The following is a 24,059-nucleotide window of genomic DNA, read 5'->3' as shown; positions in this document are numbered from 1 at the left end:
ATCTCACCCATTGTTAGGGATTTAAACCAGCAAATTAAAATAACTAGGACTTCATATTTAAACAAACAACTTCATTACCCCTACATTTTTTCACTTGTGTTTATGTGTTCTATAAGGTCTTAAAAATGAACAAGGGCTTCAGCCGTCCCAAATCGCCAAGTTTTATGAAATTAATTTTTAAAAGCAGATCTTAAGATAGGACACAGGGTGATTAAAAATATGGTTGTCATGCACAAAAGTTAAGGAAAGAGTAAATAGTTAAGACTACAGAAAATCAGGATAGATTCCAATAGTTGTCTGGTTTGAAAAATTTTGTGAAAATATTATCCAAAAGTAATTTTTTAAATAAAGGAGGCTTCTCATTCCTTTTGTTTTTCATGTAGTATGTTCAGTCGATCAGTCGTGTCCGACTCTTTGTGACCCCATGGACTGCAGCACACCAGGCCTCCCTGTCCATCACCAACTCCCGGAGTTTACTCAAACTCATGTCCATTGAGTTGGTGATACCATCCAACCATCTCATCCTCTGTTGTCCCCTTCTCCTCCTGCCTTCAATCTTTCCCAGCATTAGGGTCTTTTCCAATGAGTCAGTTCTTCACATGAGGTGGCCAAAGTATTGGAGTTTCAGCTTCAGCATCAGTCCTTCCGATAAGTATTCAGGACTGATTTCCTTGTTTTTCATTACTTACGTTTTATAGAAAAATCACACTATTTTTCAGTGGGAGATTAGCATTAAATACCCTAAAATCTATCCAAACATTCTTCTGTACTTCCCATATTATCTCCTCTTATGATCTCCATGTTCTTACTCAGAAAGAAAGAATTTTCTACTTTGTATGTCAAAACCCCAAACTATTTGACCTTTAAGGCATAGAATAAAATTACAAGTTTTGGATAAAATGTGGTGCTCCTGTCATTTATTCGTTCAAGTAATTTGGGGGGAATTTTAAAAGTATAATCTAGAATTTAAAGAATATTATTAGTTTTACCAGAGGGATAACAACAGCATCTGGCACAACTGAAATCTAATGAATAAATAGAGAACCACACAGTAATTTAACAGTCAAGATTATGAATGACTCCAAATAGTTTATGTTCCTCTGACAAAGTCCCACTCTGACAGTAGTTTTTTACTTCCTACTTCATCATCGCTTTGTGCAAACATTCCTAATTACATTTTGGCTTACAAATCTGGTTTTGTGAGCTCTTCCTTTTGAAAAGGAAAACAATTTGAGGTATTCTGCAATTTAAAACATGCTCTGCTTTTCTCTTCAAGCTGAGAATTACTGGACTATTCCAAAGGGTCAGGCCCAGGTTTTCCAGCTAGGCAAGCACCCTAAGGTAGATCCTATGAGACAAGAATACATCTGCCCCTGGGCACTCCACTGAGAAATATGTCTGGTCAAAATTTAACTAAGAAGTTAGAGTATCTTTAAATGCAATATTTATTTTTTATTGGCAAGTTATTGATACTATAAAAACAGCTCTCATCTCCTGCTAAATATTCTTGAATATTCCCTACCTGTCAGAAGGTGGAGCTCTAAACATATCTGAAACACTGGCTTTTTCTATGTATGCTTCACAAATGTGTGTAATGACGAGATCAAAGCAGGAGGAAAGTCTTTAGAAAAATGGTTCTGAAGAATATTCCAATTCTCTCAGGATAAAATTACCCACATCTGATATATATATATGTTAACTCACAAAAAATATATTTAGGTTGTTCCTCTGAAACTTCCAATATACTGCCTATGACAAAAATGTAGGTATGGTAATTCCAAATAAAAGATAAAGTGCATTTAAGAGACACAGTTTAAAAAATCAGGACCACCGAATTGAATGTTGGCACGGGCATTAGCACTTACAAGCATCTCGGATGTAGAGCAACATGGCCACGAAGACGTAGTCAACCAAAGTCAGGGTGAGGCCATCGGCGAACAGGGCGTCCCAGACCACCAGGAGGTCCTGCAGGGGGAACTCTCGTCCAAACAGCAGCCGCACCCACCGTCTGCAGGAAACAAAAGCCAAACTCAGGGAACAGTACTTGTGAGAGCAATATAAAGAGGAATCATCTTCTCTTGCAACTGTGAAAAAATCATAATTTTTAACTCATCACACTGAGCAAATATTACACATAGAAATATAATACGGTCAAGTCCAAGTTTTAGACTTTCAAATGTATTTTGTAATTTTATAATGAGGCCACAATCATTAAACTTTATTCCTATAGGTGTACAACACAAGTACAATATTTGAAAAGGGTAGAAATCTTTCATATGCATTAGAAATCATAAATCTCAAAAAGGCAAGGATAAAAATGAATGTAGTCTGATAGTTACTTCATTTGTAAGGTTATGAATTAAATAATAATGTTCCAAAATTTTGTATCACTACTGACCTTTTTTGTTAACTAGACTCTTGCAAATGGTCATATGACAAATTACTACAGTCAAACAGAAAACTGCATTCTGACATTTCACTCCTATGTAAAAATATTCATTTTAAAAGTAAATGTGAAAAAAAAGACAGATGTTTTTTGTCAAGCAAAGACAGTTATTTCAAATGAAACATACAATGATACTTGATTTTTAACTTCAGAATAACTTATCAAGGAGGTTATCTCTCTAGGGGTATTATTTCAAAACACAGTTACTTCTATGGCCAGGAGAATGGACACGGATGCTACAGAGCAAACACAGAAGCTAACAAGAATATTAAACAAAGTTTGTCTATAATTATATACCATAATTTATATACCATAAATAGTAACACTTCAGACTTTGCTAAGCCATTTATATCTAATTCTTATAAGAAAATTAAAACAATTCACTTGATATATTTTTATCATTTACTTCTAATTTTATATACATGGCTATAATTCCTTTACTCGAGCCTTTCTCTAGGAACTTCAGCTAGAAATCTATGTGATTCTATCATGCAACAAAGACTCAAAAATTCTAAATTTCTAGTACCAAGAAATAGCACAGAATAGGGGACATTCTCTAAAAATTAGTTCAGAGATACTACCTCTTTGCAAAATTCAAAACCAAATATAACCATCTGTGAGGTTAAAGTGAGGCCCAAAAAAAAAAAAAAAAATTCAGATACTACTTTTTTCAGGGAGTATTACATTTAAGGAGGAATCAAAAAGCTGTGACAAAATAATGTATAATAACACATACGTATCACAGTTTATTAAGAACCATATGATCAAATACTTGAATTCCTTTATTCATATTACCAAATTAATCAACAGAAAAATTAAATTATATTTTCAACTACATCTTAAATTGTTACTCAGTTTTTTCAGGAAGAAAATTTAATGCCTAAGTGACAATAGCATTTAAAAAATGTTACAGAATTGCTTACAATTTTTATCTACCTTTTAATTCTTACCCCACTGCTAATATGAAAGGTTGCTAACACAAAATACATATATGTATTTTGTCTAGTATGCCTATATTTATGTGGCTTAGAATAAAACATTATTTCTACACACACTTCTAATTCTTTTAAATTGAAAATGCTAATATTTACTACTTTAAGAAGTACCAAAATATCCCTAAATTACACAGGTTGCTCTTCTTAATTAAAAATAATTAATTGCTTTTGTAAAGAGTGTTGGTGGAACCAATGGGCAAAGAATGGGCAAAGCAAAAAACGCCGGGATTAAACCATTTAAGCCTGTTAAAAGGACCTTTAAACTGATGACTGTATGGGCAAAATTAAGTGATTAAAATCATTTAGAACATGGTCATTCAGTTATCCAACTGGCACAACTGAAGAAAAATCCATCAAAGAAAAAACCTGATGTGGACCTAGTGTATAACGTGGTGACCACAGCTGGTAACAGGGTGCTTGTATAACTGAAATTTGCTGAGAGAGAAAGAACTTAAATGTTCTCACCAAAAATAATAATATAATAAACATGTGAGGTGATGGCTGTGTTACTTAAATATATGAAGGAACCCTTTCACAACATGCACCTACATCAATCACAATAATATATGCTACATACCTACAATTGTATTTGTCAATTATACCTCAGTACAACTGGAAAACAGAAGTAAATAAATAAACTTGAGAATTATCTTGGTTTGATGGATAGGTAAACTTTGGCACTTTGAAAATTACATACTCTGACATTAAAGTGACTCCTCCTGGTTTCAGATCTGGATGCCAGCATAAACTCACCAACAATGTCATCCTAGGCCCTGAACCTGCCCGCTTCCCGCCTGGAGCTGACTTCCACGCTTTCCTTATTTGAACAAGCCCATGGTAACTCCTGCTGCAGTTTCCCCAGACACTGCTTCTGTGAGGCCTTATGTGGAGGGACCTTTTTTTCTGTGTGTTTTTCCTGTTATCCCCTACTGAAAGTACAATGCCTTTTGAAAAAAAGGTGATGTATCATATTACAAAAAACATCATTTGTCAAAAAAAAAAAAAAACTAACAAAGGTTAATACACGCCACAAAAATGCAATGCCATCTTTCCCCCTCTTCCTTAAAGTTCAAATTCCTCTCATTTTCTCAGGGACAATCACATCTTTGGTTTCATCACGGATAATGCAAAGAAGACAAAGGAGCCTACTTCTCAGAAATAATACATAGTCTTACTATTTTTGTAACAAAATGCTCAGTTATTGCCCAAACCTCCTGTCTTGCAACGTGCCTGCCGTTCCGGGTTGCGCTAGCCTAGCTTCGGAACCCACTCTGCAGCGACACACGTCGGCAGCCGCCTCCGCAGTCGGTCAGGCAGGGCGCTCAGACATCCAGCAGTCGACAGTGAATAAAACACGCTTGCAAAACCACAGCACACAGGTCTTCAGGGCTCCCATATTTAATGTGGAATCTGTGATGTGCCGCTTTATAAGTGTTTTACATTGCTTTATTTTTAAGTTTCACCTTGCCGAGTACACTTGTAAATAATTCCAGGGCAAGGACCATATTCTGTGTGTGTGTGTGTGTGTGTGTATGTATGAGAGAGAGACAGTGACATACAGACAGACACACAGAGAGAGCCAGAGAGCTCTTTGTAAGAGAACATTTTGCTTAGTGTTTTACATGTTCACCAAGATCTTTGTTAAACTCACTGTGATGCCACCTGTCATGCTACTTAGAAGCAAAGGTGTAGCTAAGTTGGAAATATAGGCGTTGATCTTGTCAGTGGCAGCATAAAAATAATTCAGGAAGTGGGGGAAACCCAGAAACACAGAAGGAAAGAATTAATTAATAGATGCCTAGCATGTTCATCAGGTTGGCCAAAAAGTGTGCTCGGTTTTTCTGTACAATGTTTGGAAAATCCAAAGGACCATTTTGACCAGGCCTCTTCCCAGGTGGTGCCAGCGGTAAAGGGTCTGCCTACCAGTGCAGCAGGCACGGCCTCGACCCCTGGGCTGGGAAGATTTCCTGGAGCAGGAAACGCAACCCGCTCCAGTATTCTCGCCTGGAAAATCCCATGGACAGAGGAATCCAGCAGGCTACAGTCCACGGGATTACAAAGAGCTGGACACGACTGAGCGACTGAGCACAATATGTAAGACTCTTAGTGGGTTGTACATGTAAGGATATTAAATTAAAGCAAAATATAGTTTCCTCTATTTAATATGCACTTACAGGAAAATTAAGGCCAAATTCTCAAAATATTTAAGAAGTCCTGGTATGACTAATGGAATGCTTTGGGACCAACAATGATCTTATCAATAATTTAATCACTTTTATCCCAACTAGATTTAGTTCATACACATATCCACCACACAAAACTTCCTGTGCTATTTTGGGCTTTCTTCATTGAGCTTAAAAGCCAAGAAAAAAATGCTTTATGGGATGAGTTACCAGTAGAAAGTATTTCTGTGTGCTTTTGTATTCTCAGAAAGGAAAACGTACTCTAAGAAATGAGGTCTTGTAAAGGATTCACTCCTAAAATTAACATGCTTTTATTGCAGTTAAAAATATTTAGCGAGAGTTTAAGTTACACTTAAGGGTAGCATTAAACCTTCTTTTAACTTCAGTTTAATTGCTTGATAGTATTAATCTTGAATTATGTACATTACACCTACAGATTGCAACACTCGTAACCATGTACCTTTTATCACTTGTGTTAATACAATAATTCATATTTTACCAGACTTACTTAGTAATTAAAATCTACACAAACCAAAAAGACCATCTGATGTATTAAATGTAATAATAAACCACCCGAAGACAGGACAGTCTCTATGTCTGTACTCATGCGACACTACTCTCATTTTTAAATTTCTATGTAATTAAGCTGCTATTCCCTTGGGATCAGTAACTCCTGATGGTGTTATTGCTTAGTGAATGACCCATGGAAACACCAAGAAAAACACACTTTTTACTGATCAGCTTATGAAAATGACCAGTTTGACTGAGGTTTAAAAAAACAGCCTTGCTCCAACATGGCTGTGGTGGGGTTATATATGCAGATAACAGTTACTATACTAAATCTTCATTTTTTTTTTTCTTCCAAGATATGGGTACAGCCACCTCAGAAGAACAAGTAAAATGGAAAAGGTATATTCAACTCAATTTAACAAACATTATTAGGGCATCTTAAGTAACCTGTGATCATGAAATGATTTCACTGGAGAAGCATATAAGAACACCAAAGCACAGTTAGATTTTTGCTTAATGATATCAATCTTGTCTTTTGCTTTTGTTCACATGGGCTTTTCAAAGGTAATAGTTTTCAAATGACTAGTGGAGAAGGAACACAGAATCCAAATTTGGTGTTTGTATCAGAGAAAAACAAAAGTAAACCAAAAGTAAACCAAAAGGCCTGATCTTTGTGACTGTCACCTCTCTGATTGAATTTAGGCTCTTCTTACATTGGGTTCCTCTGCACTCAGTTCCTTTGAATTAATCTACCTTGAGTCTTCCTTTATGTCAACTCTGGCAGTCTTAAAATTAGAATAAAATATTGAAGTTATTATAATTAGGGTCACAAGGCATTCTCATCTAACTTCTTTGGAGAGCAAAGGCACAAAAGATGGAAGACAAAATAAATAATTTTTCTCCAGTTTCCCATTTATTCTAACAGCTCTGCAGAATAAATTATTAGAAGATGCTTAGCCTGTTTGCTGTTTTTTTTTACCTAGTCAAATATATCAATTTGGTCTTAAAAATATCTGGGATCTGCATACATTACAGAAACATCTGAATACTTCAGGTCCATCAAACTCTACTGCAAAAACACAAGAAACTGCAACTTCAAATTAATTATTATCTTTAAAGAACTCAAATCTACTTTCTAAGCACTCCTTGTAATACACGGTTGAACCAGCTTGAATTTGGCTTTCTGGGAAAACATGCTAAACCTAACTTAATCCCCACAGAATAAGTACATGAACTGTTCAAAGTATATTTTTGACTTTGGGGAAAATTCCCTGTTCCTTTCAGAGGGCAGCACATAGCCCTTTATTAAGGAAGGCTTCTTTTTCCAAAAATAAGTTCCTAATAATTATCGCCATTCCTACTGTAATTTATTCTCTTTGGCAAGGGTTGGAAGCTGTTTTGTCAGAACAACTGCAATACACCCTTGGCAAAAATAGCCTGAATGGAAAGCAGAGCCTTGTGCATCCATGGTTTTCCAGGGGCACAAGATGCTCTGAGGCCATGGGGCACAGAGAATGACCATCACCTGTCTACGGACACGCACACGTCCCTCTTTAAGAGGCAGACCTGCCATGTGGATTACAAGGGTGGTGCTTCAAGGACTGCGGAACTTCAGGATGTATGATTTACCAGCAAGTTCAGATAAATTTACTGAAAGATGGTCACAGTCCAATGCCGCTTTAATTTTGAGATGAGACTGTGCTCTCACTGCTGAGCACTGCGACCAGGGTGCAGTTGGAATCCCAGCTCTGACCCGAGCGGAACCGGGTCAACGCAATCTCCCTGCCCGATCCCTTATTCAGGCTTCACTACAGGGGAGCCACTGGGCATCCCCTTGAGAAAATGACTCGTAGGCCGCTCTGACCTGTGAATTACAGCACGAAGAACTGACGGACGGCTGCTGGTCACACTGGAGTAATTAAATTTAGGCTCTGTGAGAACTAGTTTTTATTTATACTACAAACAAATTTTACTTCTAGTAAGTCTATCAACAGGCTTTGTTCTGTCACTTTATCTCTAGGAAAGGGAGTTATGAGCGAGTCAGTGTTCTAAAAAAGCATACCGAGGCTTCCTGAAGATAATTGCTGCTGTCCTTCCTAATATGAAACTCATTAAAAAACAAAACTTATGCGACTTAATTTTTTTGAAACTGCCATAGACTATTTCACATAGCAATGGAATCAGCCTCACTGAGTAATAGTTTCCAATTTCCTCTGCTTAAATTTCCTAATGCACTCATAAACAGTAATATTGTTGGAGGAACTGACATGAGGTATAACCCTAAGCTAAGAAATGTCAGGATCCACAGGACTCAGGAGGGAAGCTGGGCCGCACATGCTCACATGTAGTCACGCTGTCCAGAGATATCGGCCCAGTAAAAACTCCCAGCTAAAGGGTCAGTGATGACAGTTTGGTTTCGTTTCCCTTCTCTTCTTCTTCCCTTGTGATCTTCTCCAGGAGATCACAAGCTCCGTGGGGTTATTTGGTGTTGGACAGAGTACAGGAGTTAATAAATGTTTATTAAAATAATACAAATTGGGACTTCTTTGGTGGTCCAGTGGTTCAGAATCCACCTTTTGAAGCAGGGGGTGCAGGTTTGATCCCTGAGTGGGGATCTGAGACCCCAGAAGCTGTGGGGCAGCTGAGCCTGGGGGCCACAACCGGGGAGCCAGAGCTCTGCAATGCTGAGCGCTCCCGAGCCTGGGCTTCACATGAGAACCCCATGCGCACAACCAGAGAAAGCCCGATGCTGCAAGGAAGACCCCGTACGGCCAAAAGCAAAAATAAAAACAAAACCAAAATGAACATGAATTGCCCTTTCCCAGGCCCACTCTTATTAACCAGGGATCTTCCGGATCTTGAGCTTGCATCAGTGATCGCTCACAGGTTTCCCAACTGCTCATCAGACCCTGTGCTGCCCTCATCTCTGGAGGGATCCCTGGGAACACACACTAGTAGTAAGTGACCACAGCCGGGAAGGAATTGATCAAGGTCTCCTAAGCCCGCTGGGGCGTTCTCCCTTCACTTCCTAAACTCTGGCTCCCTGCCTGCCTGCACCTTAGATGCGCCGCAGCTGTGGCCTGGAGTCTGCTAGGACCTTGCCCTCAAAAGTGTGATCCTAGGACCAGACGCATCACTGGGGAGCTTTTCAGAAAGGATGAAGACTCCTAGGCCCCCAATACAGTCCTGCTGGGTCACACTCTTCGTTTTGACACGACTCCAGGAGATCTCTGTGTATACTAAGTTTGGGAGCCACAGACTAGGTGGCAATTCTCGGTCTCCTATTCACTTTGGTGCCAGCTGTCAGCGCTCCTAAACCCACCATGCGTGCCTGGGAAACGTTAAGCCAGGAGGAGAGGAGAGGCTGAAACTACTGGACGGCTCTTCTAATTAGAGTAATGGTCTCAAGCTTCAGTGTGCATCACACATGCCTGGAGGGCTGAGTGTAACACACTGCTAGAACCCACGCTGAAAGTCTCAGAGTCTGATTCTGAGATTTAGATGGGGCCTGATCATTTGCATCCTGAACCAGCTAGTTCCCTGGAGCTTTTGATGCGGCTGATCGCATCACAGTATCACAGTATGAGAACCACCAGATGAGGTTCTGGTTTCTGTTCCCATTCCCTCTTAGTGCTGGGTGGGGGTCTTCTAGTCAGTTTACCCAACAGGTGTGGTCACTGAACCCATGCCCACTAAACATCTAATGGCTGGAACAGGAAGCACACACAAGCCAAACCTCTCTTAACATTCCATCTCTATTAACATCTGTACCTCTCCCCCCCCAGAAAAACATTACTATATAAACATGATCCAATAGAAAGGGGAGACACAGACACTAGGGAGAGGGAGGAGGCCTCCCGAAGGCTGGGAGAAACTGGGCCATTCTGATTTCTTTAAACTCCCTCCCAGTATATCACAAGGTGAAGAAAGGCCAAAGCGACATAAACATTGTGACATTTTAAAAGTTAACATTTACAGGTCAAAGTTTTTAAAATATAAATTTACTATGATGGTTACATACAATCTCAGTTGAAGGTGGAGTGAACACTCTTAAGTGTGGGGTCCTCTGTGTTCAGTCCTGATCTGAAGGCTCTCCTGAGTGCTCTTGCGATCCGCTCTAAGGAGGTGAGAGTCGGGATGTGGCAAGACCCGGGTGACTAGCTAAGCACAGAGATACAGCCCATAGTGTGTGCGCGTACAGGGGGCAGAGAACCCCAATGCCACCAGGACTCGAAAGGGCATTCTCCTACTCCCCATGTGGAAGTGCTGCAATGCTGGGAACCTGGCTGAATGGTCATCCATTTGGTGCTTTCTGTGTTACCTATAACCCATTCTTACCCTAAGGTTCTGTGCTCAGATGGATCTGTCTAAAATAAAACATGACTTTAGAATGTTCTACCTGGAAAAATAAAGAGCTAAACTCTAAAAGGTGTGCTCCCCAACGGTAATATTACCATCCACGATGTCCCGGTGGAAGAGACTTCAGGATAAGGGAGTTTCCCTGGAACCTCTCAAATCTCCATGCACAGCTGAAGCAAAGGAACACCACCCGAATGCGGACAAGCAGAGGCTAGTTATTCAAAGCTTGCTAGAGCGAGGGAATCAGCTACCACCACTTGCTTTCGGCAAAGGACTGAGAAAGCTTCATGGTGAAACAAACAGAAGGCTTCAAGTCCGCTCGACTGGAAGCCGTAAGGGTGGCGCTGGCTGACGAGAGGGGGGAGCCATTTGTGACGGATCTGGGGCGCATGCTAGCTTTCTCTAGTTGGTCCTGAGCTGGAAGCAGGCAAAAATCTGGGAGCTGGCAGTCCGTGACCAAATCCTGACTGTTGGGGGCTGATTTTGCTGTAAAGGTGGTGGCTTGGCGTCTCACACAGGCCAGCAATCCCTTGTTCTAGACGGCCCGGCGATTCTCCACTCACACATTCAGTCTTTTATACAAACGCCAGGCTGCTGGGCCCCCGCCTGTGTCCAGTTTAGAATGAGCTACAGTCCCAGCTTCACAACAATCCTGTCTCCAAAGCCAGACAAGGTAGAGAGGCAGGGGCAACGGGTGTGCTGTTTGCCTCTTAACAGAAGTTTATGAAAAGCATGAAATAGTGAAACAAATTCAATTCCCTATGTGATCAGAGAGGAGCTGTGGAGGCCTCTGAGGATTTAATCAAGTTTAAGAACCCTCTCCTCTAAAACAGACACACATCCATACACATACTCATGGGCAAGCCATTTCAGGAGTTCAGCTGATCCATGGACCTTAAATTAAGAAGTCTTGCTCTATATCATCATTATTTTACTTTAGAGGCTTGTATTGCCATGGAAAGTTACATTATACTGAAAGGAATACACAGCTTCTTGGTGCCTATTTCAAATTATCTCCTTGCATTTTAAAGGACTAGCAGAGCTTCTACCCTGAAAAGGGTCCCTGGATTAAGTGCCTGCTACTGAGGGGCTAATCTTTGTGGCTTGGCTGGTGAAACAGCCTATAAAGTCAGCCCCATACTGGAAAAATGTCCATGGCTTGGCAGCACGCATGTCTGCTAAGCTGGGGGCAGAATGGCTGGGGAGGACGCCATGGACATCCTTCACTGACTTCCTCTGCGGGCACACCCTAGCCCTGATCAGACCACAAGGTGACTTATGAAAAACACTGAGAATCTTCACTGAACACGTGCTTCCTGAAGAATTTCAACTGTGTAGCAGGTACTATGCTAGGCCCTAGACTCTGACATGCTGACAACTTTCAATCATTAACATCCAAAGGAAACTCTGAGTTCAGTCAAAGTCCTATCAGCCTGGGTTTCCTACTGCCACTCTGCTTTTCTGTGCGCCTCCCCGCTAAGTGTCCCCATCACCCAGGGTGTGTTCAGGGAATCCAAACTAATGGCAACATTAGCACAATATAATTAGGAAGGTAAAGACAATTTAAAACACCACTGAATACATTTCAAAGCCAAGTATTAATTGCTTTTGGATTATCCACCATTTGGGATTACATGTGCCCTAGTTCCCACCCACTAATGCAGGCGAATGAGGAGTCACATGTGTCTGAATGGGGCCCAGATGCGTTCAAGGGGGTAGGGCCGACTGAAGGGTTCAGTGAGGAAGGAGGCCAGTCATACCGCCACCATCCAACCCAACTGCCCCGGTGACTCTACCAGTCGAAGCAAAATGGGAACAGAAGAGGGTGGAGTGGGCTGCTCCACTGGACCCCAGCTCTCTCCTGACAGCTGAAGTTCAGGGTCCAAACAACTTCAAAGTCAACTGTGTGTGTGCTTACGTCTTTAAGAATAGGAACAGATATACACTAAGCAAAAAAAAAAACAAAACAAAACCCTGTTTTCTTATGCATAGAAGATGTTATAATTTGTAACGATTATGGCAAATATTATGCCTTATATGACTTTTTGATTTCTAGAAGTACTATCGAATATATGATCTAAAAATGAGCCCTGAACTCTCCAAGAGCAGTATTTCTTCAAGCGGCCTCTGGAATACATGTGGCAATAAATCACCTGTGGAGAAACTGCGTGTTTCAGAGACAGGGGTTTACTCAGCTCACCCTGCAGTACAGAGTGACGGGTCTGAATGGGCGGGCAGGCAGCCACTTGTTACAGACGCCTCAGCAGAGGCCCACGCACACCTCAATCAGAAACAGACTGCAGATGTATTCCGTTCCAAGCTCAGAGTTCCCTCTGCTTTTTCATATTCCTCTTGAATTCTCCTCTATAAGTCCAAAAAGATATCTAACCCAGATTTATATTTTAAAAATACCTCTGCACATTTGTGTCCGAGTCACAAGATTCAGAATGCACAGTAACTACTCTTGTGATCATCTGTGTGGTCACCGAGTTTTTCAGAGTGGAAGAAACGGAGCTTTCTGAAGGACTTATTTTGATAAATCATGATCAGCTATTTCATGAGTACTTCGGTTACAATACAGTGGTAATTACAGCTACAGGACCCTACAAGATTTAGAGTGCTTCCTTTCAAGGAAACTCATTAAGGAAACTATAAAGAACTAAGAACTTACAAAGAAAAATTAATTGCCACTTTTGGTCAGCCGATTTTAGAAAGACTTATGAGGTCTAGGATTGTATATCGGCTCACAGAACAGAAACTCAGTGAAGTCTAGCTTACTGAGGGCATCATGGTACATAATATGTTCATAAATTAATCTGCTCGTAAAGCAACTCAAATATGAAGCACAAAAACATCCCATAAAATACTTTAAATTTATTTTCATCAACAGCACTCATTTCTTTTCCACATCAGCTAGCAGCTACTGTGGCTGAGAGCTGGTCTGTGAAGCTACGAATCTCCAGTCTCCAAGGCGGAAATGCCACTCTGACTACAGCCTCCTATCTCAACTGGGTTTTCAGTCCCAGAATTCCTCTATGTCCTGTAAAGCTGTCTGTCCTGTAGAGTGAAAGCTATGCGGGTTATTATTTTGCTTATTTTGAATGGCTTTTTTGCAAGGTGAAAAGTAATTTTAGTGTGTATGAGACACACAGTGAGAAGTGACTTCCCTCTGAAGCGGCCTTTCCAAAAGCGCCTCTTCTGTGTGTTCCCATAACAGAGGCATTTTTAGGCACCTAGACACCTTTTAAAAACAGACATGGCGAGATACTATACCATGCATTTTAAAATCCAACAACATGATCACTAAAATGGAAAGTATTCTAAACCAGCATTTACAGAAATACCTCCTCCTGTTCCGTGACTGCACAGTATTCCACAGAGTACATGTATCACGATCCAACCCATTCTTTAATGTGGGTGCAGTTAGACTCCTCCCGTTGTTATTACTCCTGACACTGCATTGATTACCACGTACAGGTCTTTGTGCTTATAAGTATACCTTGGAAAGAAGCAAACTGTGTCCTTCATGTGGTTGCTGCTGTTCAGTTGCCCAGTCGTGTCCGACTTTCTGTGACCCCACGGACTGCAGCACGCCAGGCCTCCCTGTCCATCACCATCTCCCAAAGTTTGCCCAAGTTCATCTCCATTGCATTCGTGATGCCATCCAGCCATCTCGTCCCCTGACACTCTCTTTTTCTTCTGCCCTCAATCTTTCCCAGCACCAGGGACTTTTCCAATTAAGTATCCGCATCAGGTAACCAAAATACTGGAGCTTCAGCTTCCTTCCAATGAGTATTCAGGGTTGATTTCCCTCAAGATTGACTGGTTTGATCTCCTTGCTGTCCAAAGGACTCTCAGGAGTCTTCTCCAACACCACAGTTAGAAGGCATCAATTCTTCGGCCCTCCGCCTTCCTTATAGTCCAGCTCTCACAACCATATGTGATCACTAGGAAGACCATAGCCTTAACTATATGAACCTTTGTCAGCAGAGTAATGTCTCTGCTTTTCAACACACTGTCTAGGTTTGTCATTGCTTTCCTGCCGAGAAGCAATCATCTTCTGATGTCATGGGTGCAGTCACCATTCACAGTGATTTTTAGAGCCCAAGAAAAGGAAATCTGTCACTATTTCTACCTTTCCCCCTTCTATCTGCCATGAAGTAATGGGGCCGGATGCCACGATCTTAGTTTTCTGAATGTTGAAATTTAAGCCAGCTCTTTCACGGTCCTCCTTCACCCTCATCAAGAGGCTCTTTAGTTCCTCTTGGCTTTCTGCCATTAGAGTGGTATCATCTACATATCTGAGGTTGTTGATGTTTCTCCCACCTATCTTGATTCCAGCTTTTAACTCATCCACCCTGACATTTCTCATGATGTGCTCAGTGTATAGGTCAAATAAACAGGGTGACAGCAGACAGCCCTGTCCTACTCCTTTCTAAATCCTAAACTAATCAGTTGTTCCACACAGGGTTCTAACTGTTTTTTCTTGATCTGCATACAGGTTTCTCAGGAGACAGGTAAGATGGTCTGGTTTTCCCAACTCTTTAAGAGCTTTCCACAGTTTGCTATAATCCACATGGTCAAAGGCTTTAGCATAGTTAATAAAACAGAGGTAGATGTTTTTTACGAAATTCCCTTGGTTTCTCTATGAGTAAGCGAATGTTGGCAATTTGATCTCTGGTTCCTCTGCTTTTTCTAAACCCAGCTTGGACATCTGGAAGCTCTTGGTTAGCATAATGCTGAAGCTCAGCATGCAAGATCTTAAGCATGACTTTGTTAGCATGGGAGATGAATGCAACTGACGAACATTCTTTAGTACTACCCTTCTTGGGAACTGGGATGAGGATTGACCTTTTCCAGTCCTGTGGCCACTGCTGGGTCTTCCAGATTTGCTATCATATTGAGTGCAACAGTTTGATAGCCTCCTCCTTTAGAGTAGCTCTACTTCACTTTGCCAACAAAGGTCCGTCTGGTCAAGGCTATGGTTTTTCCAGTGGTCACGTATGGATGTGAGAGTTGGACTGTGAAGAAAGCTGAGCGCTGAAGAATTGGTGCTTTTGAACTGTGGTGTTGGAGAATACTGTTGAGAGTCCCTTGGACTGTAAGGAGCTCCAACCAGTCCATCCTAAAGGAGATCAGTCCTGGGTGTTCATTGGAAGGACTGATGCTGAAGCTGGAACTCCAATACTTTGGCCACCTGATGCGAAGAGCTGACTCGTTGGGAAAAACCCTGATGCTGGGAAAGATTGAGGGCGGGAGTAGAAGGGGAAAACAGAGGATGAGATGGTTGGATGGCATCATCGACTCGATGGACATGAGTTTGAGCAAGCTCCGGAAGTTGGTGATGGACAGGGAGGCCTGGTGTGCTGCAGTCCATGGGGTCACAAAGAGTCGGACACAAATGAGCAACTGAACTGACTGACTTCATGTTACCTCAACACTTTAATTTTATTCTGGACTCTGATTGCAAATAGTAGTGAATGACTTCAGGAAAAAGGAAGGGGATCTGGGAATAGTAAAACAGTGGTTTTCAAAGTATGGTCCTTGGACTAGTAGCATCAGCATTACCTGGGAATTTCTTCAAACTGCAAAATTTGGACCTTCCCTACCCATATCTACTAAACCAGAAAGCCTGGCAGAATCTGAACATGCCCTCTGGGTGACTCTGATGCAAGCTCAAGCTTGAAGCCCCTATTTTAAGAATTATATGACAGAATACAGTTCTAGCCCAAAAGCTACCAGAGACCAAGAACATTTTAGTGATCTCTTTTTCCATTTCTCTCAAGCTACAGGGAAGTCTCTTTTCTCAGGCAGAAATTTTATTGTAATGTCAAATTCCAACTTTTCTCTTCATGAGTTTTTGAATATTCCACCTAAGAATATAAAATAATAATTTTATTCCAGTTTTGTTTATATCACTCTTCCACCTGGCATCTATTTTGGTGCAAAAAGAGAGGGACAGTTCATGGTTTACCAAAAAGCTAGTTAGTTCTAAAAACTGTATTATTGAATAATCCATTGTTTCTCCATTGATTTGAAATTCTACTTTTATCATATATAAAATTCCCATAGGTACTGTGGGAGGGTCCTATATGTACTGACACTTTATTTCACCGATTTCCAACTTTGTAAGTAAGGTATCTTTACAGCACATTTTAACAGGAGGTGGGGCTAATGACAAGTTTATTCCAGGACATTTCTGACTATACTTGAATGTATATATTAAAAAAAATAAATTGTAATTAAAAGTTTTATTTGTGTTTGCATTTTCAGTTGAGGTATAACTGACATACTATTATATTAGTTTCAAGTATACGATACATGTATATATTGCAAAATGATCACCACAATAAGTCGAGTTAACATCTGTCACCATACAGAGTTGAAGTTTTCTTTTTTTGTTACTAAAACTTTCAATATTTACCCTGCTATTTCACTTTTCAATATGTAATACAGTATCATTAACTATAATCACATACTATACATTGCATTCCCATGACTTAGCCATTTTATAACTGGAAATTTACAACTTCCATAATTTATTTTTAATCTGTACATGCATATGTTATATTTTCTGTTATTTTAAACCACGTAAACCATGAAAAAATATTTGTTACTTATTTCCCCACAAAGAAGCCTTCCCTATATATTAGTTGTATTATTTCTGTGTCCTTATCAACTCATAAATTTTAGTTTTAATTCCTTCATTTTTGCTTTCTTTAGATTTTGCTGTTATTTTCCTCACTACTACAGATGAATATCTGATTCACTTTTATTTCTTCTTTGTTTAGTATTTCAGATATATCAGGATAAGAACTTCTAAGAGTATTGTTTTAGTCAAAATCAATAAGCTCTGATCAATACACTTAATCATTATTTTCTAGAAATTATACAATTTCAGTTTTTACTTCCTTTTAATACAAGAGTAAAGAATTTAAAATGTTCAGTGTGAGGTTTGTCTAGAGGCTGTTTTCTATTTTTATTATTAATTTCAAGTTTTGTTGCCAAGAACTTGTACTGGTTCTACTGTGTGAAATTTATTGAAGCTTTTCTTTGCGGCTACTTTAAAAATAAGTATCTGTGGACATGTTAATTTCATTCTGCTTCGAGTACAGTGAGTTTGATACTGATCACTTAGATCTGACTAATTAAATGTGAATGGTTAGGTTCTCTACATCCCTGCTGTCCAGTGAGCTGACCTGACTGACCTTGAATGAGGAGAGACACAAGTCATTTATTACTACTATGTTCCTATGTATTTTTCCTTATACTTCCTGCAGCTGTTAGATGATAAATTCTGAGGGTTTTTGGAGAGGAAGGATGGGGAGGTATGTAAGCATTAAAGAAAGCTCTTCCTCATGAAGAGCTTTTTCACTATAAAATGATCTCATTCAATGCTGTTTACTTTAAACTCATTTTGTCTGATATGAATATTATTAGACCTCATTTTCATTTGCTTTTCTTAGTATGCCTGGCAAATTGTTTTATTTTCAGTTTCTTTTCCTTCAGAGGTGATTTTCTAGCAGTAGGTTGGGTTTTATTTTATTTTTTAAAATATTTCCCTTTTAGAAATTGATGGAGTAGCTGGAATGACACAAAACTAGGCAAAATATATGAAACACAGAGACGTTTTAGAAAATAGGCAGCATAGCACCATGGTACCTGACATAAAGGGGGAGAAACACGGGGAACCCTGTAACTGGCTTTCTGTCTGGAAGTCCTTTTTTGAGCACATAGCATGACAAAGAAACCCAAAGCCAAGTGCACTGGTCCTGCTGGGTTGAGAAGACAGAAGGGCTCGGGGAAGTCTGCGGGACATGATAACTTTACAAGAGGGAGCTCTGCAGAGAAAGAACTCATAAGTCTGCACAGGGGTGTGGAGGGGTCTCCCTGACTTTCTCACTGAGTGCTAAGGTGTGTATATTTAGCGTGAAATTCTAGCAGGCTCAGCAAAGAAAAACTACCTAAGGAAGAACTCCTCCTGGGGCATGTAAAAATTACAAGGTTTTACAAGGATGGGAAACATCTATGCTCTGACTAGACAGGCTTGACAGAGACTGGTATACACACAGAGAATCTAGTAGAAATACCCAAAGTGCCAGGCCAGAGTTGCAGGGCTTAACTGGCTTTTGGGAAGAGGATACATTAGAATGACACTTTTTTTTAAAAGTGTAAAAGCAAGTATCAAAAAGATCAAGATGATCCAAAAGTAATTTAACAGAGTGCCAAAAGTAAACTCAACATTCTCTAAAGACAGACCACAAAATATAGAGATTCAACAACATAACATTCAAAATATGCAGCATTAAAAAACTCACAAAGCATGTGAGAAAAGAGTAAAATGTGACATACAACTAAATGTATCAGAAAGGAATAATACCAATTTTACACACTCTTCCTAAAAATATGAAAGAAGCAGAAACTCATATTGAGATTCCAAGCCAAAAAAAAGACACCCAGGAGAAAAACACTGACAAATGTCCACCATGAATATAATAAGCATGAACTTCTTTAACAAATTAGCAAGTTGTATATAAGTGCAACAGAGATCAGAAAGGAAGAATTAAATGATCTGCAATTGTAGATGATATAATTTTCTACAGACTCTCAGACAGTCTATAAAAAAGTTAAACTGTAGTAAATAGCTTCGGAAAGGATACAGGATGCAAGGTCAATATACCAAAATCAATTATATTTTTATGTACTAGGAATGAGCAACTAGAAACTGAGATTAAAAGAATTAGCATCTTCTAACTGTGCCCTCAAATCATGAAATATTTAGGGATGACTACAGTAAGTATAATACTTATAAGCTGAAAACTACCAGAAAATGAGAGAAATCAATAAAGACCTAAATAAATAGAAAGATACACTCTATTTATTGGCTATAAGAGTCAGCACTACAAACTGTTCATTTTCCTAAAGCTGATTTCATAGATTTAGTATAACCAGAATCAAAATCCCAGAAAGATTTCCAGTGAAATTACAAGCTGGTTCAAAAACGTGAATGGAAAAGCAAAAAATTAGGAATAACCAAAATAATTTTAAAACAAAAAAGCAGAGTTGGAGAACTCATCCCACGTAATTTTCATCGTTACCTAGATCAACAGAGCAGAATAGAGAGCTTGGAAACAGACCTATATATAAGCGGTCAACTGGTTTAGCTAAAGATGTTAAGGAAAATCAATTGTGAAAAACTGCTCTTTTCACAAATGATGTTGGAATAACTGCACATCCACTATTAAATAATTAAGCTTAGAACTATACTTCACACTTTACACAAAAATTAAACTGAAAAACAGACATAAAGGCAAGAACTGTAAAATGGCTGGAAAATAAGTGGGAGAAAATTTTGTGACATTACTGTATTGCAAAGATTTCTTAGGATACAGAAACGTCTAGTTATAAAAGGAAAAATGGTAAATTGACCTTTGTCAAAATTAAAAATGTCTCTTTGAAAGACAATGCTAAGAAAATGAAAACATGAGCTACACACTGGGAGAAAATATTTACAAAATATATATTGAAAAAATATTTCATGAATGTACAAATAATTCTCATAACTCAACTGTAATAAACAAATACCTCAATTTTTTAAAATTACCAGATGTCAACAGACACTTCACCAAAGAGATATCAGTAACAAGCATATGAAAACCTACTCAAAATGATTAATAATTATGGAAATACAAATCACAACCACAACAAGCTACCATTATATAATCACAAGAATGACTTGGAAAAAAAAGACAAAACCCAGCAGTGAAAAGGATACAAGTGAGATCCTCACACACTACTGGGGGAGTGCTCATTTTGAAAAGCAGCCAGAAAGCCACCTGGCAGTTTCTTATAAAGTTAAACATATATTTACCGAGCAAACCTGTGTCTATCTCCTTGAAATTTGAGGAGTGAACTAAATTCACATAAACAACTGTACACAATGGTTTATACTATTTTTTTTTTCTTTCATAACTAACCCAAACTGGAAAAACTCAAATGTTCTTCAACTAGTACAAGGATAAAACAATCGTGGTACATCCAAACAGTGGAATACTACTCAGTAATAAAGAGCAACGAGCTATTAATACAAGCAACCACATGGAAAAATCTTAAATGTCTTATGATAAGTGAAAGAAACTTAAAAATGAAAACATGAAAAAGACTTAAGTGAAAAGGACTTAAAAAGCTACATACTATGTGATTCTATTTGTGTGATATTCTAGAGAAGACAAAACTATAGATACAGGCTATCAGTGGTTGCAGGGACTAGACTTCAGGGAGAGAATGATAACAAATGAGCAAAAAGGAAATTTTGAATTGAAAAATTACTTCTAAGTACTGTGCGTGTGCTTAGTCACTCAGCCATGTCCAACTCTTTGCAATCCCTCTGTCCAGGGGATTCTCCAGGCCAGAATACTGGAGTGGGTTGCCATGCCCTCCTCCAGGGGATCTTCCTGACCCAGGTCTCCCACATCGCAGGCAGATTCTTTACCGTCTGAGCCACCAGGGGAGCCCAAGAATACTGGAGTGAGTAGCCTATCCCTTTTCCAGGGCATCTTCCTCACCCAGGAATCAAGCCGGGGTCTCTTGCATTGCAGGTGGATCCTCTACCAGCTGAGCTACCAGGGGCTAAGTACTGGGTATGGTGCAAAGGTATGTTTCTGTCAAACTATACTCAAAAACCCTTGTCATGCAGACACTGAATGCTAAAAAGACATAACCCTAAAGGTCAATAAGGAATGAATTAAAAAAAAAAACCCACCCATGTTAATATTACAAAAGTGGGTAACAAATGGTGAAATAGATAAATTCAATGTTACTGTACTCGCTCCTAGAGCACTAGAAATGTAATGTGTAAGGAGGAAATCTCAGGAACATTAAGTAATCTTATAGAAATATAGATAGGTACTGTTATAGAAGAGGTGAAAATTTGTCCTGATGTTCAAACACTGATAAAAAGAAAACCTGAAGTAACTATTCGAAGACAACAGAGCTGTTTTCTACCTAGACAGGGACACTGGAGGGTAAGAAATGGCAGAGTCACCACCACTTCAGAGGTGCTGCACATTCTGGTGTTCTCCAACAGGCCTATATGACTGACCTCCCAGAGTTCTCAAGTGGCTGTGTCATTCATTCTGGAAAGGTTTTATAGCTGCATTCAGTGGGAGAGACAGAGTAGAGTGTGTTTGCTCCAACTTACCTGAAAACAAAAGCTCTCTATCTAAATACTATAAAAAGTCATCTCAAACTGAAACTATCCAACACCAAACTCCTAACCCTCTCAACTACCTTTCCCAATTTGGCAAAGAGCAACTCCACACTTCTACTTACTCAATGACCAAAACATTGGGAATTTTCCTTTATTTCTTTTCCTCTCATAACCCACATTTAGTCCATCAACAAATTTTTTTGAGTTTTCACCTGCAAAACATATTCATAAACTGACCTTTTGTCACCAACTTTACTGATACCATTATCATCATCTTCTACTTTGAAAAACCAATTTTAATTTTTAAAATTAGTCTTTTACTTAATGAAAAAATATTTGAGGGCCCTTAGGAGCACCTAAATACATAAAGCATATATTAACAAATATAAAGAAACTGATAGTCATACAGTAATAGCAGGGGACTTTAAAATCCCACTTACATGAATGGACGGATCGTCCAGACAGAAAAAGCAACAGGGAAACACTGGCCTTCCAGGACACGTTAGACTAGGTAGACTTTATACATATCTATCTATATCTATCTATCTATCTATATATAACATTCTTTCCCAGGAGAGGTCAAATTCTAGGCCATAAAACAGGTCTCAATAAATTTAAGAAAACTGAAATCTGATCAAGCATTCTATCTGACTACAATGCTATAAGACTAGAAATCTACTAACAGGAAAAAAACCTACAAACATGCGGAAATTAAATAGTGTGCTACTAAATAACCAGTGAGTCACTGAAGAAATTAAAGTGGAAATTAAAAAAAAATAGAAACATGAGGATACAAAAATCTAAGGAACAAAACAAAAGCAGTTCTAAGAGGGAAGTTTATAGCAACAAAACCTTACTTCACGAAAGAAGAAAAATCTCAAATAAACAACCTAACCATACATCTACAGGAACTAGAAAAACAATAACACCCTAAATTTAGTATTAGAAAAGTCATAAGGAGACTTAAAAAAACTTGAAAACATCAATTAAGAGCTCACTCTTTGAAAAGATAAACAAAATTGATATACCTCAGGTCAAATTTATCAAGGAAAAAAAGTCAAATAAATCCAATCAGAAATATAAAAAGAGAACTGAGAATTGATATCATAGAAATAGAAAGCATAAGAAATAAATATGACATTGCACATGTTGCATGCTAAGCTGCTTCAGTTGTGTCTGATTCTTTGTGATCTTATAGACTGCAGCCTACCAGGCTCCTCTGTTCATGGGATTCTCCAGGCAAGAGTACTGGAGTGGGTTGCCATGCCCTCCTCCAGGGGATCTTCCCTACCCAGGGATTGAACCTGTGTCTTTTACATCTCCTGCATTGGCAGGCAGGTTCTTTACCACTAGCACCATCTGGAAACCCTAATGTGACATTGTGTTTATGTTAAGTCTCTCAGTCGTGTCCTACTCTTTGTGACCTCATGGACTGTAGCCCACCAGGCTCCTCTGTCCACGGAAATCCCCCAGCAAGAATACTGGAGTGGGTTGCCATTCTCTTCTCCATGGGATCTTCCCAACCCAGGGAATGAACGCAGGTTTCCTGCATTGTAGGCAGATTCTTTCATCTGAGTCACCAGGGAAGACCCTCTAATATGATATCATATACCAATCAAATGGACAACCTAGAAAAAATGAATGTATTCCCAGAAATATACAATATCCTGACTGAATCAGGAAGAAATATAAAATATAACAGAGCAATTACTAGAAATGAAAGTGAGTCAGTAATAGTAATTTAAAAACCTCCCAATAAACAAAAGTCCAGGACCAGATGGCATCACAGGTGAAGTGTACCAAATATTTCAGGATGAGTTAATGCTTATCCATCTCAAACTATTTCAAAAAGTTGAAGAGCAAAAACACTTTAGAACTCATTCTACAAGGTTAGTATTACCCTGATACTGAAATCACAGAACTATGCCACAAAATAAGACAATTAAAGGCCAATATCATTGATGAACATTGGTACAAAAGTCCTCAACAAAATATTAGCAAACTAAATGCAAGAGTACATGAAAAGGATTATATACTATGATCAAAAGGGATTTCTCCAAAGGATGCAAGGATAGTTCCACATTCACAAATCAGTCAATGTGATACATCATATTAACAAACAAGAATAAAAATCATGATCATCTCAATAGATGCAGAAAAAGGTTTTGACAAAATTCAAATCTATTTACGACACAAATTCTCAATAAGATGGGTATAGAGGGAATATACTTCAACATAACAGAGGCCATGTATGACAAACCTAGAGCTAACATCATGTGAACAGTAAAAACTGAAAGCATTTTCTCTAAGCTAAGGAACAAGACAAGGATACCAACTCCCACCACTTTTATTCAACA

The 24,059-nt window shown here is 39.1% G+C and overlaps 1 protein-coding gene across 1 annotated transcript in view; it reads right to left on the bottom strand.

Annotated features, from left to right (window-relative positions):
• Nucleotides 1-24,059, bottom strand: part of TBC1D5 (TBC1 domain family member 5) — a 567,048-nt gene that overhangs the window by 156,308 nt on the left and 386,681 nt on the right. Inside the window, exon 15 of the mRNA XM_061167253.1 lies at nt 1,866-2,008. Coding sequence (XP_061023236.1) covers nt 1,866-2,008 — 143 coding nt within the window. The remainder of the gene's footprint in view (nt 1-1,865; nt 2,009-24,059) is intronic.

The sequence above is a fragment of the Dama dama genome, chromosome 19 (assembly GCF_033118175.1).
Source record: "Dama dama isolate Ldn47 chromosome 19, ASM3311817v1, whole genome shotgun sequence".
Classification (NCBI taxonomy): Eukaryota; Metazoa; Chordata; class Mammalia; order Artiodactyla; family Cervidae; genus Dama; species Dama dama.
The sequence above is the reverse complement of the archived record's forward strand: the minus strand, read 5'-3'. Positions and strand labels throughout refer to the sequence as shown.